The sequence below is a fragment of the Xyrauchen texanus genome, chromosome 24 (genome assembly GCF_025860055.1).
Source record: "Xyrauchen texanus isolate HMW12.3.18 chromosome 24, RBS_HiC_50CHRs, whole genome shotgun sequence".
NCBI classification, from domain to species: domain Eukaryota; kingdom Metazoa; phylum Chordata; class Actinopteri; order Cypriniformes; family Catostomidae; genus Xyrauchen; species Xyrauchen texanus.
In genome coordinates, this window is record NC_068299.1 from 15,656,110 (window position 1) to 15,680,802 (window position 24,693).

General features: G+C 40.3%; 1 protein-coding gene across 1 annotated transcript in view; it reads right to left on the reverse strand.

Moving 5' to 3' along the window:
* The window catches only part of LOC127618027 (testican-2-like), a 55,789-nt gene extending 31,701 nt beyond the window's left edge, over positions 1 to 24,088 (reverse strand). Inside the window, exons 1-2 of the mRNA XM_052090241.1 lie at positions 23,809 to 24,088; positions 903 to 948 (exon numbers count right to left, since the gene is read on the reverse strand). Of these exons, the coding sequence (XP_051946201.1) occupies positions 903 to 948; positions 23,809 to 23,997 (235 nt within the window). The 5' untranslated portion in view covers positions 23,998 to 24,088. The remainder of the gene's footprint in view (positions 1 to 902; positions 949 to 23,808) is intronic.
* Positions 24,089 to 24,693: the final 605 nt, after the last annotated feature.

Consider the following 24,693-nt stretch of genomic DNA (forward strand, 5'->3'; position numbering starts at 1 on the left):
ACACATGAAGGAGAGCAAATGCGAACTAACGGATCTCAAGAGGTGTTTAAATATTGAGTATTAAACTATATTTAACCTGACACAGTGACCTAAACATTTTATGTTTATGACGCAACACACTGACGTAGGTGTAAATTGACGGTCCCTTAAACAAGCCCTCATAATAAATCTCCAACTGATTGACAAATTCACTTGTGTAATGGATTGCTGTGAACTGTGTGCCAATGATTGACTTATGATCAATAATATGGTAGTAAACATACATTTTATTCTAAAGCCACTTTTGTATGGCCTTATCAATGATTAACTCTTCTGCTACAGGAATATAAAGCGTTTTAATTATCTGAATATTTTTATATGTGTATATATATATATATATATATATATATATATATATATATATATATATATATACTTTTTACATATATAAAGATAACTATGTATAATTATATATTGATATAAATATGTATAATCACTATATATTGAGTTATTGTTATATGAGGGGCTTTCTCAGCAAATATTTGTATATGCGATTAATCGCGATTAATTAATAGGGACACCATTATTATTATTATTATTGTTGTGCAATTCTATATATACTTATATTTTCTATTCACTTTTTTTTTTAGTCGTTGTATTGTTTGTGCACTGTAAGCTTCTGTCACCAAGACAAATTCCTTGTATGTGTAAGCATACTTAGCAATAAAGCTAATTCTGATTCTGATTTGTTTGGGGTGGGACTATTTGTTCATTCAACCAATTGCAGTGTTTGGAAACCCCGTTTTTGCAAATCCTATCGGCAGAGAAATTACACACATTGCCTTTAAATAGACTGGCTAAAAGAAAACTCAACTAAATGTAATCATTTTATACCATTGGTAATAATATTAAAGATTACTTACTTTCATTTGAGCCTTGATTTTCATCCCATGATCTGATGTAATCATCCTGACAGAGAAAAGACATTGTCAGTCAAATGTGCTGCATTATGCAAAAAAAGAACTTTAAACATTTTGTCAAGAAGTCCACAATGCTATGTATTCAATGTGCATGTGTCATTAACTAAAAATGAAGATGTATATATTTTAATAGTGAAAAATAGGGCTGAAACGATTAGTCATCGTTATCGACAACGTCGAAAATAAAAAATTGTCGACAAAAATTGTCACTGTCAAAAAGTAATTTGATGTCAATTAAGAGGAGCACTGCAGCTCGCACCTGACTGAGGAAAGGAAGAAAACACCCCAGCATTACATTTATATATGTAAATGTTCCGATCTAAGGGGGAGAGATTGAAATTGTACATGGTGATGCACACTTTGGTGCAGGGATGCTTGTCCCTTGATCGCGTGTGCATAATGCAGCTAGATTATAACGTGATGGCTCATGAAACATAATATTTGTGTCACTGTGCATTTCTTATCATGAAGAAAATTGGCAATATATAGCTTTATTAATAAGAGAGAGTTTTTTTTGTGAGTTAAAGATGGATTGAAGTGAACAGAATGGTGAGAGAGGTGAAGTCATCGCCCCATTATTCACTGAAACAAAATACGCTTTTGATTTGTTTTTGTTAATTCTAAATATCTTAAATGTTGTTTCTCGGGTGAATGCATCTTTTTTTAAAGGATTTTTAGATATGTAAAAATATATATTTTTTTAATATTATATTCAAGATTCTCAGATAACAATTTTTATAGATAACAATCTCTTGTATCTTGTTTTAAGGATTTTTTAAACTATTTTAAATGGAAAACAACACAAAAACACATAGAATGTTTACTGAATTAACCTTAATAAAAAGTATTTTTCCACTTTAATTCAGTGAATGTCATTGAGGTATTTTAAAAAGATGATTGTGTGCTCTTTATTGTGAGCAAGCATGTTTAATACAAACTTTTATGTCAGGGCAAAACTAAAGAGTTGGTTATGAGGTAATGATTAATCGTTGCAATAATCACCCCAAATAGTCATATAATCGTTCTAATATTCGTTAGATTAGCCGATTATCAAAATAATCGTTAGTTGCAGCCCTTGTAAAAAATAGCAGAAAGCACTAATAGAAAAAAAGAGGAGGGAACATACAGAAGACAGAGGTTGTGAGAGGAACAAGACAAATAAAAAGGTCAAATCAAGGATGAAATTTAAAATGAGATGCATAAGCAGCTTAGACTGTATTAAAAGAGAGGTAACTTTTATAAAGAAACTTAAATGGCTTTGAATACAGTATTTTGAAAGAGACATCAAACACAAGCAAAGTCATGAGACAGCACTACTGACCTCCACTTCCTGGTGAAATGTGAGAAGGATGAATCAAAGAGAAAAGAGAAGGAGAACGTTAGAGGAGAGCAATGCATCTCTGAGGAATAACTTTGAAGAAAAAAGACTGCTTAAAACGAATCGGTTACCTAACGTAACCTCGGTTCTCTCTAGACGAGGGAACGAGTATTGCGTAAGCTAGCTTACGCTACGGGAAAGATTCATCTTTTCTGAGATATTGAAGCCAAAAAATTATCCTTAATGTTGTATCATTTGTCAACGCAGTGCAGCAACTGCAGACCTTGAGCGGGCTAGCTAGCGAGCTCATTGGTTGCTCTGCGCCAACTGCTGCAGCCTATAGACGAACTTGGGCGAACTCGCGTCCAATGAGAGGCGTCCGCGCGCTTACTGCATCAAAGCCCACCAAAATGGGCGTGGCTAGAGTGCATATAAGCGTAGTTCGTAGGCTGGAACCCTGGTTTTCATTGAATGAAGTGAAAGTCGCTCACCAGGGGAGCTGTAGCGTATTAAACCGCTAGTAGTTTTGCCTGCAGGGCGGGCACTTCCAGATTGTAAAATCTGACAAAGGTGGAGGGGGAAGCCCAGCCCGCTGCCACATATATGTTGTGAATGGAAATCCCGCTGGACCATGCTCACGATGAGGCCATGCCTCTAGTGGAGTGAGCCCTAATGCCCAACGGGCATGGCAGGTCTTTTGACGCGTATGCGGCAGTAATAGCGTCCACTATCCATCTAGACAGTGTCTGTTTCGAGGCGGCGAGACCTTTGGTGCGCCCTCCGAACGAAACAAAAAGCTGCTCAGAGCGTCTGAAAGAGGCGGAGCGCGCAGTATACAATCTCAGTGCTCTGACTGGGCAAAGGAGATTGGCGTCGCGTTCGCTATCGGATGCTGGCAGCGCCGATAGGGAAATGACCTTTGCTCTGAAAGGAGTACCGATCACCTTGGGAACATAGCCGAGTCTAGGCTTTAAAATGACCTTGGAGTCACTTGGTCCAAACTCAAGACACGCAGCGCTGACAGACAGTGCGTGAAGGTCTCCCACACGTTTGACTGATGACAGGGCAGTCAGAAAAACGGTTTTGAGTGAAAGGTATTTCAAATCCACGGATTGAAGCGGTTCGAAAGGGGGGCTTTCATAGTTTCGAGAACTATAGAAAGATCCCAGATAGGAACCGATGGGGGGCGCGGGGGGTTCATCCTTCTAGCTCCCCTGAGGAAGTGGATGACCAGCTCGTTTTTTCCCAATGACTGGCCGTGCAGGGGTTCAGCAAACGCCGCGACGGCTGCCACATACACTTTGAGCGTGGATGGGGATCCAGGTCTCTGTCGGTGCACCATTTTGAAAACACAGACCATTTTGACGCATAGAGTCTTCTCGTGGAAGGGGCTCTAGCATGTATGATGGTGTTTATTACCCCTTCTGACAGAGCGATGGGTAGTCGTTGATCACCCATGCGTGCAGCGCCCAGCGCTCTGGGTGGGGATGCCAGATCATGCCGCGAGCTTGAGAGAGGAGATCTGCTCTCACTGGGATGGGCCACGGCGCTGTCAGTGACAGCTGCGTAAGCTCCGGGAACCATGTCTGATTCTCCCAACGCGGGGCTATGAGGAGCACCGAGTGACGCGTTTCCCTGATCCTCTGCATTACCTGTGGCAATAGCGAGACGGGAGGGAAGGCTTAAAGCGGGCGGTTGGGCCAGTCCTGGGCCAGCTGGCGTCCTCGCTTTCGAGAAAAATATTGGGCAGTGAGAGTTCTCTTCTGACGCTAAAGAGGTCTATCTCTGCTCTGCCGAATATGCGCCATAACTTCTGGACTGTTTGAGTATGCAGGGACCATTCCCTGGGGAATATTGTCTCTGGACAGTCTGTCTGGGCCGTCGTTCAGGTGGACTGGCACATGTGTCGCCCTCAGCGGCGCAGGTGGCACTGGGACCAACTCAGTATGCGTTTCGTCAGATGGAAGAGGTTCCTGGATCTGACACCGCCCTGACGGTTTAGGTAGGATACCACAGATCTGTTGTCCGAACGGACCAGGACGTGGTGACCCTGAATGACCGGAGAAAGCGCACGGCGCGTACTCGACCGCTATCATTTCCAGACAATTTATGTGAAGGAGCTTTTCCTGAACTGACCATAGGCCAAAAAACCGGAGAGCCCTCGCGAGACCGCGCTCCAACCCGTGTTGGACGCGTCTGTCGAGATGACTTTTCGGCGAGATACAGCTCCCATCGTCACTCCCCGCTGATACCATTTGGCCACTGTCCAGGGCTGCAGAGCTGAAATACAGGTCTGAGTCACCTTGATCGGCTGGCGGCCTGTGGCCCAAGCCCGGCGAGACGCTCGGGTGTTTAGCCAATGCTGAAGCGGGCGCATGCGCAGTAAACCCAGCTGAAGTACTGCTGCGGCTGAGGCCATGTAACCTAGCACTCTCTGAATTTTTTCAAAGGCGTGAGGCTGTTCATCTGAAAGGACGCGGCTAGTCGCTGAAAACGGCGCGCGCGCTGTGTAGATAAGCGAGCCATTGCCAGGGAGTCTAGTTCTATTCCAAGGAAGGAAATTGCCTGACTGGGCTGTAGTGAGCTCTTGGTCCAATTGACTGCAAGACCCAAACTGTTCAGATGGCTGAGGAGAACTGTTCTGTGAGACAGAAGCTCCGTATGTGACTGTGCCATAATCAGCCAGTCGTCCAAATAGTTCAGAATTCGCAAGCCCTGACTCTGCAGGGGTGCGAGCGCCGCATCCATGCACTTCGTGAAAGTACGGGGTGCTAAAGACAGGCCGAACGGAAGGACGGTGTATTAATAAACCTGGCCGTCGAGGCGAATCTCAAGAATGGCCTGTGACAGGGATTTATCTGAATCTGAAAATAGGCATCTTTCAGATCGAGAGAGATAAACCAGTCCCCTGGCGCGTATGCGTGAGGAGTTTCCTGATTGTAAGCATTTTGAACTGTCTTTTGCAAGCACCTTGTTCAAAACCCTGAGATCTAATATTGGTCTGAGGCCGCCGTCTTTCTTGGGAACAAGAAAATAAGGGCTGTAAAACCCCGACTCAGCTCAGCTAAGGCGGCACTTCTCTATGGCCCTTTTGCACAGAAGGTTTGCTATTTCTGAACGAAGCATGCAGGCTGCTTCCGTGTTCACAATAGTTTCGAGCCGCACTCTGAAGCGGGGAGGCGCCGATCGAACTGTAGCAAATAGCCCTGTTTTATTGTGCTTAACACCCATTTGGATATCCTGGGATAGCTTCCCACGCTTTGAAGCGTAACGCTAGAGGGTGAATGGCCAAATCGCCCTGATTGCCGCACACAGCGCGCTGAACAGAATGTGTGAGCGCTTACTGTGCTTATGCATGACTGCTCGCAGACAGCAGGGACAGGCTGTTCTGTGAGTGACTTCCCGATTGAGGTGAATGGGGAAAGAGTCACATCTGTTAAGTGATGCGCGAGCATAGTCACGGGCACAGGACTTACATACAAAGAAGTGTTTGCTGGCCGTGTGACAGAGCGGGCAGAGAATGGGCATGCGCGCGTATTCGGTGAGCCGTTTATTGACTCTAACACTCGAGCGGGCTGTGTCCGCTTTATGTGAGTGGGCTCTGATCGGGACACGGGAAGTGTAATGCTTGTGTGTAGAGGTGAACACTGGATTGTGGGCACATTTTCTACACAAGGCTGGTCGTGTGACAGAGCGGCCAGAGAAGGGCGCCGCATGGATTCGGGGGCGCGTTTATTGACTCTAACACTCGAGCGGGCTGTGTCCGCTTTATGTGAGTGGGCTCTGATAGGAACACGGGAAGTGTAATGCTTAGGGGTGAACACTGGATTGTGGGCACATTTTCTACACATAAGGCACGTTTGCTATTTAGAAGATTTCTTTGGGTCACCCTGAAAACGGCGTTTGAGTGCAGGCAAGCGGGCAGTATCACCGGCTTGTTGGCTGCTGAATCCACCACTGCAGTAGCCTGAGAGAAGGGGACTGACAGAGGGCGAAGCTTTGACGGCTGTCCGGCTGCGGCGGGACTGAGCCGTCGTTTTCTCAACAAAGCTAGGAGGACTTCGGTTGCTCAGGTTTCAACGCAATCTTAGGCCGAGGCCAGCGGGGGGGCGGCGGTCTGCGGCGGCTGTCTGAGCGCGACCTAGGGCGGCCGCCCTGTCGACGCTGAAAAGTCTGGCTTTGCTGAGCTGGGCGCTGTGAAGAGGCTCGTGCAGGAGGCTGGTCACGTGGGCGGCCTGCAGAGGAGCTAGCGCGACGAGGCAGGAAGAGATTCATGGCTTGGGTGGCTTTCTGGACTTCCGTGAAGCGGTCAACAATGCCACTCACCGCGGCAACCGAAGAGACCGGACGGAGAGGCGGCGCATTGTCCGTCGCGCTCCTTAGATCTGAAACAGCCTCTGGGTGTCCGCCTTTCTCATCCCATTCTCGAAGGAGGTCCGCTTGGAGGATCTGTAAGGCGGCCATGGAATGCAGAGCAGATGCGGCTTGGCCGGTGGCGGCATAGGCGCGCCAACACAGGCGGAAGTAGTTCTGCAGGCCTAGGCGGGAGCACCGGTTTAGACCGCCATCTCGCGAGGGCGGGCAAAGGTGTGCTGCTACCGAATCCTCTGGATTCCTGGGCCGAGGAGGAGGCTTGGGAGCCTGACCACTCCTCGCTGTCCGAAGCCATGATGGAACAGCAACCCTTATCCTCCGCCTCGTCATCCCAGATGGCAGCAGTGTGGCCACTCGGCGGCAACTCGCGGCGTCCGAGGCGGGGAGGGTGAGCGAGACTTCGAGGGAGAGGCTCCGGCGAGGCAGTCGCTTCTAACACCGGTTCCGGCAGCCTTTGGGAGCGGCGCTTCTTATTGCGTGGCGAAGCGAAAGCGGCGGCGGCTTCGGTTTTGCATGCTTGAGTCGAGCCCGCAGGGTCGACATCGAAGCTCCTCGCAGAGGTCGCATCCGCCGTCAGCGAGGCGAGCTCTGCATGTTCCCGTCCCAGGCAGAGAGCGCCAGATGAGGTGGCGGTCTCCGGTGCTGAGAGGAGCGGCATGAGCCGCAGGAAGTCGCGAGGCATCTTTAAAAAGACGCTCGATACTCTTTTGTGAAGTTAAGCTGAGGAACTTAGCTTGCTCTATAAGGATACGTCGCCGGATGGCGTAGCTCGCAGGATGGCTGAAGGTGGCGAAGACGGCCGGCTTCTTCGAGCGCTGTCCAAGCTTGCTAGATGCCCCTCGAACGCCGACGCGGCTTCCAGTTCAGAGATGTGAAGAGCTTCGCAGAAGAGATGAAAATCAGGGTTCCAGCCTACGAACTACGCTTATATGCACTCTAGCCACACCCATTTTGGCAGGCTTTGATGCAGTAAGCGCGCGGACGCCTCTCATTGGACGCTGAGTTCAGCCCAAGTTCGATCTATAGGCTGCAGCAGTTGCCGCAGAGCAACCAATGAGCTCGCTAGCTAGCACACTCAAGGTCTGCAGTTGCTGCACTGCGTTGACAAATGATACAAAATTAAGGATAATTTTTTGGCTTCAATATCTCAGAAAAGATGAATCTTTCCCGTAGCGTAAGCTAGCTTACGCAATACGAGAGAACCTCTCGTAAGAGAACATCTATTTGCCTCCTGGGCAGAACATCCATATTATTCTCCCATTAATTTGTATAAAACAGGCAGTTGTTTAAGATAATTATACTCCTGGTGCTCATAACACTTGAAATATTTCAGGTTCCATATTAATAATAATGACCGTTCACAAGCTTATTAATGTTATCAGCAGACATTTATCTTGTAGAGGTCCCGTTGCAGTTGAAAGTGTAAACAGGAGGTGAAACTGCATATTGATTTGGCTTTGTCAACTAAAACTCTGCAGCAAATGATTCATTCCTGTCAAGTGGCATTACATATGCTGTATGACTGTGTGTATACCAAAAATCAATAATGTTTTCAATAAACAAGTTACATAATTATTTGGCTTAAAGGGGTCATTACATGCCTTTTTTATTATTTTAATATGTTCCTTGAGTTTGGAGCCAGTTGAAGCACCCAACATCACAATGGACTCTCATATGTTATGACTGTTTAATATTTGCTGTGCTTGAGTGAACATTTTGATAAATTCAGATGAAATGTGTTGGCTGTATGTTGTTATCTGTTAACCCTGAAATTTAGTTTTATAAATTATAATGTAAATAGTTTGTTCATTTTCTTTTGATTGAGTTTCAATTATGGCTGTATTTGAGGGACAGCACTAAGTTAGCCAATTATAACAGTGGGCATTTACATTGAAGTCTTAAAGGGCCAGATGTAGCTTTAAACCGAGCTTTCAGACAGATGGCCAGAGACAGGGTGGAAAAAGATCACATTATTCAATTATGACTGTTATGGGGCAAAATAACTTTATAAGTGGACCTCAGTGAATATAATGAAATTATAAAAAAAATAGTATGTCATGACCCCTTTAAGACTTGACAGTAAATGTCAACTGGCTCTCTGCTCTTGACTGACCTGCTCTCTCTCCTTACCATCTCAATGCTCACCGCTACTGGGCAGGGCTACGTAAGTAATAGGTTAAAATAGCCCTTGATATGGTGTTATGAAGGTGGTCAGATGCAAATGTCTACCACAGTGTGACATCACAATGTGGAGGAAGTAGACAGTGATTTGTTTTGGCAACTTGGTTGTAACAAATGCTCTTTTTGCAGTAAGGAGGAAGTTTTGAGCTCTGAAACTTACATTAACAGTATGTTATTATAGAATGACCTCTTATATGTTAAAAGATCAAGGGAAGTTAGATTCCTCATGTTATGACCCCTTTGAAGGAATGTTCCAGTTTCAATAAACTCTATCGACACATTTGTGGCATTGTGACTTGTCTTTTGTTTATTTAACAAAACAACTGTGGTTACTGTATGGAACTTGCAATGGAAGTAAATGAGGTGAGTCCATAAACATTAAAATATTTTTAAAGTATAGCCACAAAACATAAACATTGTATGTGTTAACATGATTTTAGTGTGATCAAATCGCTCACTGTGTAGTTATATCCAATAATACAACTTCATTGTCATGACAACCACTAAAGTCATGCTAACATGTATAATGTTTACATCTTGTGGCTTTACCTTTGAAGCAGTGTGCATTTTACCATTAATGGATTGGCCCCATTCACTTCCATTTTAAGTGCCTTACTGAGACCACAATTTATGAACATTCCTTTAATAGCTTCGCTTTTAAAATGTATAGCTCATAATACTTTTGTAGGTCTTGATGAAACATGCAATGCGAAATGCTTACAACATAATCTCCAGTATCTCATGACATGGTGTACAAGCATAAATACAAATTATTTAACAGTTGGTTTTGACATGTTTCATTGGGGCAAATCTCTCGATAGTTAGCATTAAATCAATCTATTTGCATCTTAATTGAGTGGCCTAACATTTGTTTAATACCTCTCCTGGTTCATTTAAAAAGAAACATTCCACCTGGCTGAGAAAATGCATTCCCCTAATATGACATAAACTTGTCAGAACAAATAAAGTCATTCTATGAAAGACCAGTGGCTAAAAACTTCACTGCTTAACTGCAGTAATCTATGAAGGTGGACAACCTTGTTATTGAGTGCCTGATATCTGAATTATTTAATTATTTAATTATTTAAGTCTGTTTTTGCTGTCTTGGCAAAAGAGGTATTGTTTGCTGTACTGACATATTAGATCAGTAAAGTAAAGTTCTTTAAGGGCAGATTGGTGAAACCATTTCAAGTTTATGCAAATTGGAGCAGCCATCCATGCAAACACAACCTTAAAGTCTTTAGACATGCTTTTTGTTGTTGCTTCCCTGAGAGATGTACACCCAGTGAGTGTGAAGTATGTGGAAAATGTTGTGTCACATCATTGAGTTACCCCTCTGTGAAAAGATGCTAGCATGAGTCAGGGCATATAAATATTGCTGCCACTAAGAGAAATATTGCCACAACTTGTCACCATCATCATCAAATTGTATCACCACAATCACAACATATTACCATCATCAATGTCTGATTCTGTACACTGACATATAAAAGATGGCATACAAAAGGGACAAGATATACACTGAGGTCTGAAATGAGAAAAAATTAGAATGCACTTTGTAGTCATATAACATCCATTTTGCCACATCATGCTACATGATATAGGTTTAGGGTTCGGTTAGGTGTTATACTTTAAGGTTAGTTTCTGGACTTCATATGACCTCCTACTTAAGACTTCTCATGAGACTGGGTTGGAATCGACTTACTCTTTAGTACATGTCAATCAAAGGTAAAGTGTGTAATTTTTGTAAAATATTTTCTCCTATGCCAAGACAACTTTAAGTATGTTTGACATGCCTGTCAAAGCAACATTGGCCAATAGCATGAGTTTGGGAGGGACTAACTGTCTGTCCCATCAATGGACATTATTTTTGCAATTTACTTTTGATGATGCTATAAATACTACCTATATATGCAGTATGTATATATATATATATATATGAGAGAGAGAGAGAGAGAGAGAGAGAGAGAGAGAGAGAGAGAGAGAGAGAGAGAGAGAGTATATATAAACTAACAATTGTTTCTTACAAATAGGACCAGTCTGAAATCTGACCACATGTGGATGTAGAAAACATACTTTTTTTTTTTTTTTTTTTTTGAGAGCATAAACACATTTTAAAGTCTGCAACACTTGAGATGGCCATTTAAGTCCAGAGTCTAGGATGCACTTATCTATATATGGGCACTTCTGTGTCCACAGTCAGCTCATCTTTGGCCAGCACCGAGTGAAGGCCGCCAGGTGTATCTCTCCAAGGACCCCCCCCCGTCTCATCAAAACACCACAGAGTCTTGCCAGAGTGTATCATCCCCTCCTGTGCTGACTGACAGCCCCTTTATCCCTCATATCTCTGCAATGTAATCGAGCAAGTCAAACATGCACTCTGTAAATTCAGCTGTGATTTGTAGGCCCTGATAGCACCTGCATATGTTTATATAAGCATTTGATTGGCACATGAGAAAAAAAGTGATAAGTGTGTGTGTGTGTGTGCGTGTGTATGTTCAAGCAGCAGTTGGTGGGTGAACCAGATCTGTCTTTTTCACAAATATTTGACAGTTACACCACAGTGCAGAGAGACAGACAGACAATGCAGGAATGTACCACTGTGCTTGTGTGTTGCATTTGCTAGGAAAGCATCTGTGACTGTGACATACAGCAGACATCAGCAGAAATGCAGGTTTATTGATAGTGGCAGTTTTAAGACTGTCAAAAGACTGCTAAAATTCATTTAAATTTACTAAATTTAACTTACCAACTATGGTAATTAGAAATAAAAATGTTGTAACATATTGTCCTTTGTCTTGGTTACTAATTTCACTTATACTTTCACTATAGACTCCCTAATTGTTGTCTCTTTCATTTCATGACTGCAACTTATGGGTAATTCAGACTTGTCCTTGTAACTTATGACTAGAAATGTATTGTTTTTGGCTCATAATTAGGGAGTGGGCAGTATGACCAAAAGCTTACATCACGGTATGAGAAATTTCACATCATGAAAATGGTATCACAATATAGTTATTTTTGCAGGATGACACATGATAACACGGAAATCGACATGTTGCTGCCAAAAGTTCATGTACCCTAAAATCAATCCCATTCAGCCAAATTATTGACAAACACCATCCCCCAAACAGTTGTTTTTGCATCAGTTCAAGTATGAACACATTTCCCCCTAGGCAGGTGTTCAAAGGATGCCAGGGGGTGCTGAGAGTAAATTAGTATAGAGTGGGGGCATTAGGTTACAAATGGGGGGCGTTTATCATTCACAAATATTAATCAAATCATCAAGTTCCTCTTTGTATTAAAACATTTATCTAGACTTTGAGTATATCAGTTGGTTCTCTTATATGGGTTGTCTAGCAACGCATCTGAAGTATCTGGTTTATCAGCGTCAAATACACAGGCAGAGGCACAGCCTCTTCTAATGCACCTATATGGCTCTGTAGCTGAATACGGCTCAATGGACAGAACAGCGCGAGGCAGAAAAGGTGCGTTTTTATTTGCAGACAAGTCTCGAGCTCTTCAATGTGTAGCTTTGCGAGAATCAGTGAGAAGCAAGGCACGAGAAGCGGAAACCATTTGAATTCGGCACAGAATTCTACATTATCGCCCTTGAATTTACTATAGTAACTGTACTATAGGGAGAAATAGATTGATCAATATTATTATATCACTACTTTACGCTCTATTACATTTTTTATAGGCTTCATTAGGAGAATGAGGGAATATAATACATTTTTGTTACAACTTATACATATATATATATATATATATTTGCATTTATTGTTTTTACATGTGTTTAGAGTAGGTCTACTGTTTATAATTTCAAAAATTCCACAGTTTGTTTTATAGAAATCATGTTACACCTAACCATGGTAGTGAAGATGATCCATGCTTCCATGTGCTTGCTTACTATGGTCATGTTTACAAATACCACTGTTAAAACTATAAATCTAAATAATGAATGAATAAATAAATTTTTTCAAAAGGGAAAATGCAAAATACTTCAAAAGGTTGAGAACCACTTCTCTAGGGCTACTGATCATACATCGTGCCGGCAACCTCCGAAACGTCCCATGGGAACCAGGAAATAATTGCATTTCATGTCGTAAACAATGGTTTGCTTGAATTGAAGGTTGTATTTTCCCTCTAATATATATATATATATATATATATATATATATATATTAGGGTTGGGGTTTAGGGGTAGGTTTAATATAATATGCATTTCAGTTGATTGTATTACACATTTTATAATTAAAAATTAAACTTGTTTTTGGCCACTTTGTGGATATTTCATCTGGACCTCACACTAGCACATCTCAATGTCACTTCTTTCATTGGCAGACCAATTTTGGCAGCAAAACTTTCACAGTGCGATCAGAGAAATTCTGATCTTTCACAGTGCGATCAGAGAAATTCAATGAAACATATTTTATATATTTACATAACCATGTATAAATTACTATTTTTGAGAATCCAGTGAATTTAATAAATGTCACTTTGAATACAAATGAAAGGTAATTTATCTGAATTTATTACTTTCTTTTTTTCACAATAAATACAATTTAGACAATTTGAAGGTGTAAAATAGTATGTGTGACCGCACTTCACATCTATTAAATTCTATATTAATGCAGCAAGTTGTGACATTGCTTGGCAATCAGAAACAACCTAGAGATTGCGTCAAAACTAAAACAACAAAAATGTCTACTCTGGAAGAGTTAATCTGTGACAGAACACAGACAAGACTATAGTCTTCAGCTTTGTGTTGGTGCCACGTTTCTACCTTTGTATAAGCAGTATATCTTATCTCTACTTGTACCATTGGATGGACAGTATAGAATATATACCATTATTCCCCCTACTCATAATTTTTGCTTATTGGAGGCCCACAGGAAAGCAGCCTTCCATAACTGATTTAAGCCGGATGGATCCTGGTGGTGATGCCCTTAAATTGGCCACACACCAATGCATTTATCAAATCACAGTGTTGCTGGCAATCACAGCTTATAAAACCCCCCAGGCATGATGCTGAAGACCCACACATCCATTGTCCCTTTGACACTGAATCTAATCAGTCATGTTCCACAATCAAAAAAATAAATAAATGAAGAGATAAACAGATACTGTATTATCGGAACCTTCCAAACTATGTTTTCGCTGTCAAACCACAGCTAAAGCTGACAGGCATGCACAAGCCTCCCACTTGATTTATGCATGGGGCCTTTCTGACCGGGCTTTTCTGATTAACTGCACACAGGCACATCAAAAAGCTCTGCTAACAGCCCACTCCCTTGACTGTGAACATATCCTGCCTTCCCTCATGTGAAGGAATAGCTTAGAGGCATGCCATTCTGTGGGGGTTTTTGTAGAGCCGAGAGTGGAGATGTAGGCAGCTTCTCCAGGGCATAAACTCCAGACCCAGACAGAGAAATCATCACCTCAAAGGCAGCGAGTTGTGCTTCTTACTGAAGATGTCATACGAATGCTTGTCACTGACTTTAAGTGAAAACATGAAGCTGTGTCAACTTTAGCAGTCATCTTTTCTCGGATATAAAAGAGGCTCTCACATGCACTTTGATGCATGAAATGTACAAAATCGAGATAGCTCAGGCCTGACAAATTGTAAACAAATTGAAGAAATTATCTATTTTGCACAGATGCCCAGCAAATACACAGCTTTACTGGGCAATACACTGATGGACAATGAGACCACACTGTAGTGTTTAACATATAATATGTTTTATTATAGTTATGAATATATTAGTTTCGTTCCATTACACTATAATTTTGATATTTTTTATAACCCAACACTACCCCTCAGCATAACCACTTATAAACATTATAAAATATTTAATAGGCAGGTAAATGTAGTCACAATAATTTTTGTTACATTACACTATAATATAGATATTTTTGAACACCTAACCCCACCCCTACACCTAAACCTAACCATTCTCAACGATATGTAATACATAATGTATAGTCAAAATAATTTATACCAAAAACTGAATCAAGCACTGTTAAAGTATTCATAATGACTCATATTACATTTAGAGTCTCCTGAAAGCTTAAAACCACATGATAGCTCATTGTGAGGAACTGAGTGAAACGAAAGGTTACATTACATCTCATTTAAAACATATATCTGTGCTTTAGATTGTCACAATTGGTCACAAGACACACAAGAGCCAATGGAATTTGGCATCACTTATGTCAAAGCTGTCAACGCTTCTTGAGGCGGAAATATTTGAATGTTTTAATGGGAGCGGGTCGGAGTCTGACTATTACGGCAGATGGGAGTGCTGACCATTCAATAAAGACATTTAAATCTGTTCCTCACACAAAGCCATTAAACAGCCTCGGAAGACCCAGAACACAGTGCACTAATTCATTTTATGGTGCTTTTTTCATTATTTAAGCTCCAAAATTCAATAATTAAGCAATTAATAAAACATTAAAAAAATGTCAATTCATTTTAATTTAAAATGCAGGCTTGGGCAAAGTGTTGATATCCTTCCAAAATATGTTAAATGCGGCATCAGAATGAAATGTATCAAATGGATCAAGGGCAATGTATTGGCAGTGCAGTACAAGACAGTCACTACAATGACCAATCTTTATGAGAGTGTGTTGGATAAATTAAATCAAGTTTCCACATGTTTTCATACATCTTATAAGTATGAAAACATGTGGAAGCAGTCACAAGGAAAATCACACCATATAGAAGGAATGGTTCTACAAAAAGTTGTTTATTCCATTAGCACAAATGTGCAAATAAATAGTGTTTTAAAGCAATCATAAAAACAAGGTTACACGCGCACACACACACACAAAAGACTAAAAACTAAAAACTAGACCTGTTTTTATTACTTACAGCAGTACCTACTCCCCTCCCTAAACTATAAAGGTCAAAGTTCTGTTGAACTCAAACAGTGCTAGCATAACCTTGTACATGTGCTCAAACACTCATCGTCCATCTTTTTTTCCCCAAGTGGCAGCCGTAAAGTCTTAAATACAAAATTTTCCAGCCATTTCATTTTCCAGCCATGGATTAAAAACATTTGCACAATAAAACCAGAATTAATATTGCAAAATGGTGAATAAAACCATCCATGAGTCCATGAGCACATTACAATCCCGTGATGGAGACCAATCGGCTTCCTTTCACAGTGTGTAATTTTTATAGTAAACTTTAAAATAATAATAATAAAAAAAACATTGCTCTGTTTGTTTGAGCATTCTGACAATCTTGACATGACAACATTCAGTCAAAAGGCTGAATTTGGGGTCGACTAATGGCAGATAGGGAGAGTATTTGGAAAATCAGTTTAAATATAGTCACTATTTTTCCGTTTCCATTTGATGATGCAAGTGGCGCAGAAATTACTTGGCTTACATTTAACAATAATTGTGCAAAAAAATTATAATTGTGCACAAAGCAATTTCAACCTACAGAACTAAATTGTTTTCAATGGCTGTTGCAGGTGTAAATTAGCTCAAACATGCCCTCTTCTACTCAGTAAAACTTCTTCAGTCGGTAATCTTCAATCTTCCTTCCTCTTCAGCGTCAATAACACTCCCACCGACACAATAGGACCAGCTGACAGCTCTGAAAGTGAGAGTAAGAGAGCAATACAGCAGAAGCAAGTACTGCCTTTAAATGAGCAAATCTGACACCAGAGGCAGTCAATAAGGCATTCTCTGCTTTAGGAGGGAAGTAGTGAATAAACTCAACATCTAACGGGGGAATGGGGTGGGGGGGGGGGTGTCTTGGGGTTTGACAGTTTATGTTAACTCCATACCTTTACGGAGCTCTTGGGGCTTAATCCTAGTTCTCCTTGCCTCATTACTGCTCGTGGCAAAATTCACTTTATTGGGGTCTGGAACAAGCCTTTGTCACTTAGGTTGGGCATTTCAAACAAGCATGTCTTATTTCAAGTAGATCTGGAAGGAATAACTTCTGCTGGCTTCATCAAGGATGAGAAATCTTAGGGAGGAGAAAATTGCGCTATCATGCAAGTACTTTGTAATTGGATTCTCAGAACAAGAGCCTTTTCATTCGCCTGTTTTGGTAGGTCAGCTTGATCTTCAGAGAACACTGTGTTTGGTACCAAGACTTCCAAGGATTGGCAATAAAAGTGAAGTGAAATGGCAGAAATGTAAGGTAGAGTTCATTCCAAGCAGGTATTGGAGGAAAAGGCATGTTAAAAGAGATGTAAGACCCATTTTATGATAGGAGTTGGACCAAAGCCTCCAAAAATATTAGCCTGGGTCCTGCCATGCTCTCCACCTGCACTCTCCAGATAAAAAGGTCCAATTCAGCAGGATAGAGCGGACCCAAGGAGCAGAATGATGAAAAGCCAGTTTCTCTCCACTCAATTAAAGCCAACCTATACTCCTGGTCTATATCCAATGCACGCTGCTGAACTGCCCTAACTTGCCTTTGTCAACAGCCATCCGACTGCACTCAATTTCCTCTGCCCTTCAGGCCTGCGACCTCCTCCACTGAGCAAACTGGCCTCTCAATTCAGACTGAGAGTGGCAAACAGATGTGCATAAACATGCATAGGTTTTCCCACTATTTCTAAAAAGCATAATGTTTTGCATTTGTTTGCTGAACGCTGATCTATCACGACTGAGATCTTAATGGAGTATTTGGGTGTATCATCTTATTCTGCATTATCCGTAATTATGGACCATATGCTGTGCAGCTCTGGCAGTTGCAAGGGCATTCCAACCTCCACAAAAGCATGTGTCTGGAATCCTGATGAAACGAAGCCATGATGGGCAGCACTGAGGTACTCTGCATTAGGTATGCACATCAGGCAGACTTGTCAGAAAAGATCACTCACTTCTTTTGACAGCCAAATATTGTGCAGTTTGTGTGTCATCGACACTGCATCTGTTATGCGTTTAGATACTCCAATGTGCTTCCTTACAAATCAGGTTATTTTAAAGCTCCTTCAATCAGTAATTAACACAAACTTGGTTAACCCTCAGAGACAGTGTGTACAGTATGTACAGTGTACAATACCCTTTGTCTCTGAGGATTGAAGAGATATTTTCCACACTCATCTTTTGGTTGTTCCAAACTTGAATGAAGAAGTTAGGAAGAATGTCAGCCTCAGTCACATTCACTTAATGCATCTTTTTTTCTACATAGTGAAAGAGAAATCTCCTTCTGTGTTTCAAGAAAGAAAGTCATACATGTTTGGAAAAACGTCAGGGTGAGTATATGATGACACACCTTTTTATTATTATTTCTGGGCAAATTATTATTTTAAACCAAGTGTGACAAAACTGAATTACACAAATAATTACTGTTTTCAAAAAGGTTTTCATGAACACTTCCTCCATCTTCTATTTGTCGACAAATAGAAAGTCCCACCTAAAACTCACACCATTGGTTGGGCCAGTGTTGCTGTAACAGGCTGGTTGGGACGCCCACACAAACAGAGCAATATTTTAGCTCCACAGACCCAGAATGTTTTCACTTTTCAGGGAAACCAACCTACAAATGGATTACTCATAGTTATCTCTGCATATTGGGATAGGAGAAAATATTTTAACATGACAGAAATTACAAAAATTACAGCTTTACTGCACCAAACAAAGCTCCTGATGAAAAAAGGCTAATAGATTCCATATATAAGCCACTGTGAAAATGTCATAAAGTAAGGAATTGACATATAAAAATTAATCACAATGAACATCCTTCCTACACCCACCCTGAATGAAGAAATCTTAAATCACATTTTAAATGAAATGGTAATGAATGGTTAAATGGAAGACCACATTCAGCATAGGCTTGAAACATTTTTGCTTCATTAAAAATGTAGTGGCGAAATAACAGTTGCAAGCTGACACAACATTGCACAGCGGAATGAAAGCTCTGGTTTTTAAATGGGGGTAGGAAAGAGAGAGAGAGAGAGAGAGTTTGCCAGCCACCAGAGGATTGGCCACCACTGTTGGTTGTTTACTTTCAGCAGAATAGAGAACAGATTCACTCTTGGTTTCTGAGAAGCTCACTTTAACAGCCAGGCAGGGTGTGGGGTGCAATCAGCCTAAGTCTAACAGATAATGAATGTGAATAATCACACCATAACATGTCTATTAGGAGAAATCATTACTGGTTCATCTGACAATGTGAGCACTGCATTGGTTCACCATTTTCTTACATTGAATACACAATTATCATTGTATCACATTATAAACAGAATAGTAAAAATGTACAGATTAGTTTAAATTTAATGTTGCATATGCAATCGTGAATGTAATTGTGTCCAGTGGGGATTTGTCATTTTAAATGATCCAATCTATTACATTCTGCTGTATATTTGGTCTTAAATACCGACCATGAAATAAGATTTAATTTTCCACTTGTATGGAAATAGATAAGCAAGCATGACAAATCTGGATCAAACCCACACTGAGAGTTTTGAGTGTCTGATATTCTTGGCTAAATCTGATTCTGGTCTATATTATCAGCCAGGGTTGATCAGTATGCAATTACATCTTATATAATACAATCACTGTGATTAAAAACAAATGACTATATCTCGAAATCTAACTAACTGACAAAAAGTATGGTACTTTAAAAGTAACAAGAACATAATCAATGACTTAAAGGTATAGTTCAACCAAAAAAGGAAAATTTGTCATAATTTACTCACACTTAAGTTATTACAAACATGTACTTTATACTGTGGAGCATAAAAGGAGGAGGCAGAATGTTAGGGGCTGATAGACTCAGTGCCTTTGCATTTGTTTTAATTGTATAAATTAAAAATGATCTCCAGAAGAAAAAAAGTATTATTGGGATGGAACTACATAAGGGGGAGTAAATGATAACTGCATTTTCATTTTTGGGTGAACTAACACATTGATGTCAGCCAAGTAGGTCTAACATAAAAAAATAAAGGAAAAATGTTTTTTTATGATTGAGTGGTTGAAACATTTTCCATAAATAATACAACCACATCAAAGCATTTATGTAACCGAATGGAATGACTTTCTAAATGGACCTTGCTCAATATGCTCAAATGAGACTCTGACACAATCACTAAGATTCCTATGTGGGATCAAACTATAATGCGCTGTATGCCTTGGCATGACCTGACCATTTTCAATAGACAGAACCAATGTTTTCACTTTAAAGAAATCACAAATACTTTTTAAATTGAAACACAATCTGTAGGAGGGGTAGATAGACTGATTGAGTGATTTGTGCCCACTTTCAATTTGTAGATATGAGAAAATAAGGTAATGAAACCTATTTGCATACCACAATGGACCCCATGAATTGCAAGAAGACTGTACAGTGTGTGGGTTGCAAGTTCATATTAAATCTTTGCATCATGTAGGTTGTTGTGCTATTTCAACTAATCACAAACAAAACAAAACACAAGAAAATGCCTGCATTACCATAATAGGAATCGAAAATTAGGTAGTTAATTGAAATGTTTGGGTTTAGATTTCAATTGAGGCATCAGAATTCAGAGCTTGCAGAACGTATGCCTATAGAGGCAACATCAGTCCCATTACAATGAACTCATATACTGTATTCAGAAAAAAATTACACATCCAGAAGTGAATCAACGAATCAACCAAATCAACCAAATTTAACAAAGAGTAATTATTTATGTGAATTCATATACCTCTGTGTGCTCATGAGCCTTTCATGTTCTGCTGCTTTCATCGCTTTTCGCTTTCGTTATATCATTATTCAGCTCTGAGGACCTCAAAGGATTTTGAAAGCCAACATCAATTTGAATTATTAGCCTTAGTCACAAGCAACACTCTAAAGTTAAAATAAGACGTGTTCCGAAAGATATTAATTTTCAGAGTCTTCTGAAGTTCTGTCTCTGATCAAAGATAACAGGTGACCATTAAAATGGTACCAAACAGTGTCAGAGACTCTGTTGCTTTTTCCGGTGCTAAAACTTGCAATCTCAGAATAACAAATACATTTGCCAATAAATAAAAACTAAATTGTTTCCTTTGTCATCTGAAACCATTCCTCTAAATGCATTTAAATATAATTTCAAGTGAATACAGCCAGAGAGAAAGGGTTTAGACAGTGTGCGAGTGCATTTAAATCAAGATCCACTTACATATGGGCATATATCATGCTAAGGAGTAACTCTTTGGCAGTAAACTGAATGAAAAATACAGAGCCTGGCTCACTTCAGAATTGTAAATTAATTAATTTCAGATTACTGTCTGTTGTTCTTTGCCATTTTAATGAGGCAGGAGGGCAAACTGTTAATCAAAACTTCATCTAAAATGGACAATGCAAGCTTTTTGTTGGGTTAAAATGGAGTGGCTGTGGCTCAGGTGGTAGAGCAGGTTGGCCACTTATCGCAGGGTTGGTGGTTTGATTTCTGGCCCACATGACTTCACATGCCGAAGTGTCTCCCAATGGCAGACTAGTTAGTGCCTTGCATGGCAGCTCTGACATCATTGGTGTGTATGGGTGAATGAGTTCACAGTGTAAAGCGCTTTGAAAATTGCTAAGGTTAAAAAAAGGCTCTATATAAGTGCAGACCATTTAAAATGTGCTTTGCTGAGAAACTAGTGTACTTTTGGGCTACTAATTAACCTTTTTTTTAAGATGCCCTGCTTCTGTACCCAGAACACTCTCAATTTTTTTTTTACTATTGTCAGTTTTACTCAATCCCAAAAGATTAGAAGTTTTTTTTTTATTACATACTGCTTTGTCCATTGAGCAATGGCTGTGCTAACATAACATAGTCACCAAGTTGCACTCAGTACTGTTTCCCACCTGTATGTGTTAATTATACTAAAATTTACAGTACGTGTAACAGCCCTGGTCAACGGGACTCGAACCGGCATCTCCAGCGTGGGAGTTGGGTGCGCTAACAAGGAGACTGAAGGCTACAGCCTCTAGTGTAAGTCGCTAGTGCACCTCTTGAGGTCAGGAGTGTGAGGTTTACATACTGCACAGCTATCTACCAGCTGGCTCCCGATACACTCACCCCACTAATCCTCACTCCCGTCCGGGTCACGGCACCATTGTTACCGGCCCTGTTCAACCCGCTCCGAACGGGACTCACATCGGCGTCTCCAGCGTGGGAGGCAGGTGCGCTATCAAGGAGGCTAAAGGCTACAGACATTAGTACATTTGCAATAATATCACTGAAAGCTATTTTAGTTATTTTGACAGGTTACATTTTGTTGGGTTTACTTGATTTAGTTAGGTTCCTTCTGCTTGAAGTATATAAGTTGAAATTAAATGGTATTTTTAATTTAAGATATCTCATTTCAAACATATGGAACAACTGTCCACGATTGAATCAAGATATCCAAAGAGTTTTTTGAGAGCATAATTCAAGTTAAAAATCCCTACATACTTTTTTAATTATTGATTAAAGATGTAATTCACCACAAACATTAATATTGCCCTCATGTTATTCCAAACACATATACTTTCTTTCATGGAAAGAAAAAGGAGATTTTAGGCAAAATGTTGGGGAGTGACAACCTAGTCACCATACACATTCATAACATCTTTTTCCATCCAATGCATGTGAATATTGACAGGCTGTCATTCCAGCCTAACACCTCCTTTTGCGTTACACTGAAGAGAGAAAGTCATACAGGTTTGAAACCAGTTTGATAACCCTTAAATAATAATAGACTTTTCCATTATCTGTGTAGTGACATGGCAAACAAAACAACAGCTGCAAGCATGTCATGGCCCTGTGCTAGAAAGGTTTCACCTCAAATACAGTTAAATAGAACAACTTGCATTTTCATTAGATAGTTGAACATAGAGACCTATTAAATGCTGAGATTTTTTTCAAAGCTATTTTGGTTTTCTTGAAATGAAGGAAGACGAAAGACTATTCCAGCGAAACACCCGTATGTGTTGGTCAAGCATTGCTCCTCTTCTATTCATATGTGTGATGCTGTGATCAATAGACATTGATTGGAGAATACAGATACTGCTGCAGGGCCTGGTTTGAATGTAAGCCACTGATGTAAAATGCTGTGTCCATCCATTTATAATCCTGGTCTAATTCACACTTAATCTATTCATGCCCACATTTTGATAAATTCCTGGTTCTCTTAGATGTGTTTTTCTACGTAATCATTTAAGGAGTAATACACTTAATCCTGTTCTAAGAGTAAAAATAGCTGCCAGCACAAACACTGATGGAGATAAATGACAGTTTCTATTTGGCGGTTTAATGTTTCATTTTGAACAACACAGCTCATACAAACAGAAAGCAACCGAGGGCCATTTTGGGTTTGAAGAGTAGGTTACCTGCTAACCACAAATTAACATGATGTCTATGTACTGTTGTCAATGAACACATACCTACTTTTATTAGTGTTACAAATTAATTATATATTTTTTTTGGATCACAAAGGTATGTTTCCTTAAAAGAAACAATGTTAAACAAAGGAACAAATAGCATACAACAACCCTATGTGCAATAAAGCATAAATCAAGTCATAATTCTCCCTCTGAATACATGTGAAGTGCTAATCAATTATTTAAGTTGCCTATTATAACATCACATCAACCATCTGGCCAATGAGAAACATTCTAATGCAATCTGCTTTATTCTGTAATCAAATCAATGTCCTCAATTAAACAAATAAGAACAGCTGGTAATTGTTTTGAACCAAGTCTGTGAAGGGTTTGAATTCTAAGCACTATTTGTGTTGATTATAAAAGATTCATCAAAGATTTTCATGTATTTAAAGTCTATATGTCCAAATTGTAACACATAATTAAAAACATTTGAGATTTTTTGCCTGCACTCTCAACAGTGCATCCTCTTCTAAGAGCTATTTACCATCTTAAAGGCACCTGTGTTTTTTTTATTTCGTAGGAAATGCTGAAGGATGTCTAATTCGATGTCCACCGGCCAGTAAACAATTTATAAGACCTTAACAAGTCATGCAATGTCTTCATTCATCGTCTTAAAGACAACTCACATCTCTGAAGCGGTTCCAGTGCTTTATTTTGCGACTGTACTGGGAAATGGTAGACAGCCACTGTTCATCTTCCATGAAATTCCCCGTTGTCTCGGCGTCTTTCCCGTTCTTAACGTCCACCTGCATGGAAATCCGAACCAGGATCATCAACGGAAGGAGAAGACATGCAAGATCGTTCATCCACACCATTATTCCGCTTGTGTGATGTCTCGATTCCTCTGCTGTAAAGGGCGAGAGACGGATGCTGAGACTACAGTGAAATGTGACCTATTACGGGATGCGTCTTCCCTCAACTAGAGAGAGAGAGAGAGAGAGAGAGAGAGAGAGAGAGACGCTACTATCAAGCATGTCAGTGAACGCGTGGTCAGAATTGAATTATATTCTGTAAATTGTCATCATCAACAATGAGATCAGACAATGACCAGGAAGGATAATAAGAGCAAAATCTCTCACAACAAGACACAATTTTAATTGGTGTTTCCTGATGACAGCTTGAATAAATAATAGGCCTACAGGTAGCGTACTTATGTGGGACGTTTTTGTCTGGATCTATTCAATTATTGACAAATACATGAATATGCTATTCATATTGTTTTTTTCTGGGGCTTAAATTCCGAAGACAGTACAAATAAATAAATAAATAAATAAAATATTGGAGTAGGTTAAAGCAGTTTTACATCTGACCTTTCTCCCTAGACTAATGGTTTGCTAAACCTTCATTTGCAGAGAGCTTTCTAGGAGATACAGTTTCATTAGGTGTACTGTGTGTACCACCACTAATACTGTAAACAAAATTATTTTTCTCTCTGTTGGAATGGAAGAAGAAGAAGAATGTGATATGTTTTCCCTGATGCAAACTGTTTACATTAATGAGGAGGATTGACA